Below are 657 nucleotides of genomic sequence, written 5' to 3' on the forward strand. Positions count from 1 at the left end.
TGGTTAGAATGGCCTAGTCAAAGCCAAGACCTGAATCCCACTGAGAATCAGTGCTAGATTTGAAACTGATAATGTCAGATGTTCTCTGGAGATCCAGTCAGTAACATTTTGACTACACATACACTCCACACTTTTCAGATTTTTAAAGTAAAAATGACAGAAACCATAAATCAGTTCCTTCACTGCTTTCTGCTGCTGTGACATAAAATCCCAACGAATGAATGAAACAAAGACTTTGTGACTTTGGTTCTGGATTTGGGCTTTGCCATATTTTGCTGTCACATTTCTCTCTGTCAGGAGAACAAACCTCACATCCAGGAATTGTCCATCAAGACCAGCGTCATCTCGCGCTACGCCTTCACGGCGGTGTTCTGCTCCATGCTGAACCGACACAGCGCTGCAGCTGAAGCCGTCTTCCAGATCCAGATCCCCGCTGCGGCCTACGTCTCCAACTTCACCATGTAAGAACCTGCAGCCTCACCTGGAGCCGATCCAGATCAACAGGAAGAGAAAATCATTAAAAAACAACCAGGTTGGTCAGGGATTCCCTCCAACATGTCAGACTGAAAAACTGACACCAGAAGATCCCAAAATTACCCGGAAGGAAGGAAGGAAGGAAGGAAGGAAGGAAGGAAGGAAGGAAGGAAGGAAGGAAGG

General features: G+C 46.0%; 1 protein-coding gene across 1 annotated transcript in view; it reads left to right on the top strand.

The window, feature by feature from the left end:
- LOC106960746 (inter-alpha-trypsin inhibitor heavy chain 5) overlaps positions 1-593 on the top strand; it is a 6644-nt gene extending 6051 nt beyond the window's left edge. The window contains exon 3 of the mRNA XM_015054022.1: positions 298-593. Coding sequence (XP_014909508.1) covers positions 298-465 — 168 coding nt within the window. The 3' untranslated portion in view covers positions 466-593. The remainder of the gene's footprint in view (positions 1-297) is intronic.
- The last annotated feature ends 64 nt before the right edge of the window (positions 594-657 follow it).

Source organism: Poecilia latipinna, unplaced genomic scaffold (genome assembly GCF_001443285.1).
Source record: "Poecilia latipinna isolate Pla-1442-1.1 unplaced genomic scaffold, P_latipinna-1.0 Scaffold1224, whole genome shotgun sequence".
NCBI lineage: Eukaryota > Metazoa > Chordata > Actinopteri > Cyprinodontiformes > Poeciliidae > Poecilia > Poecilia latipinna.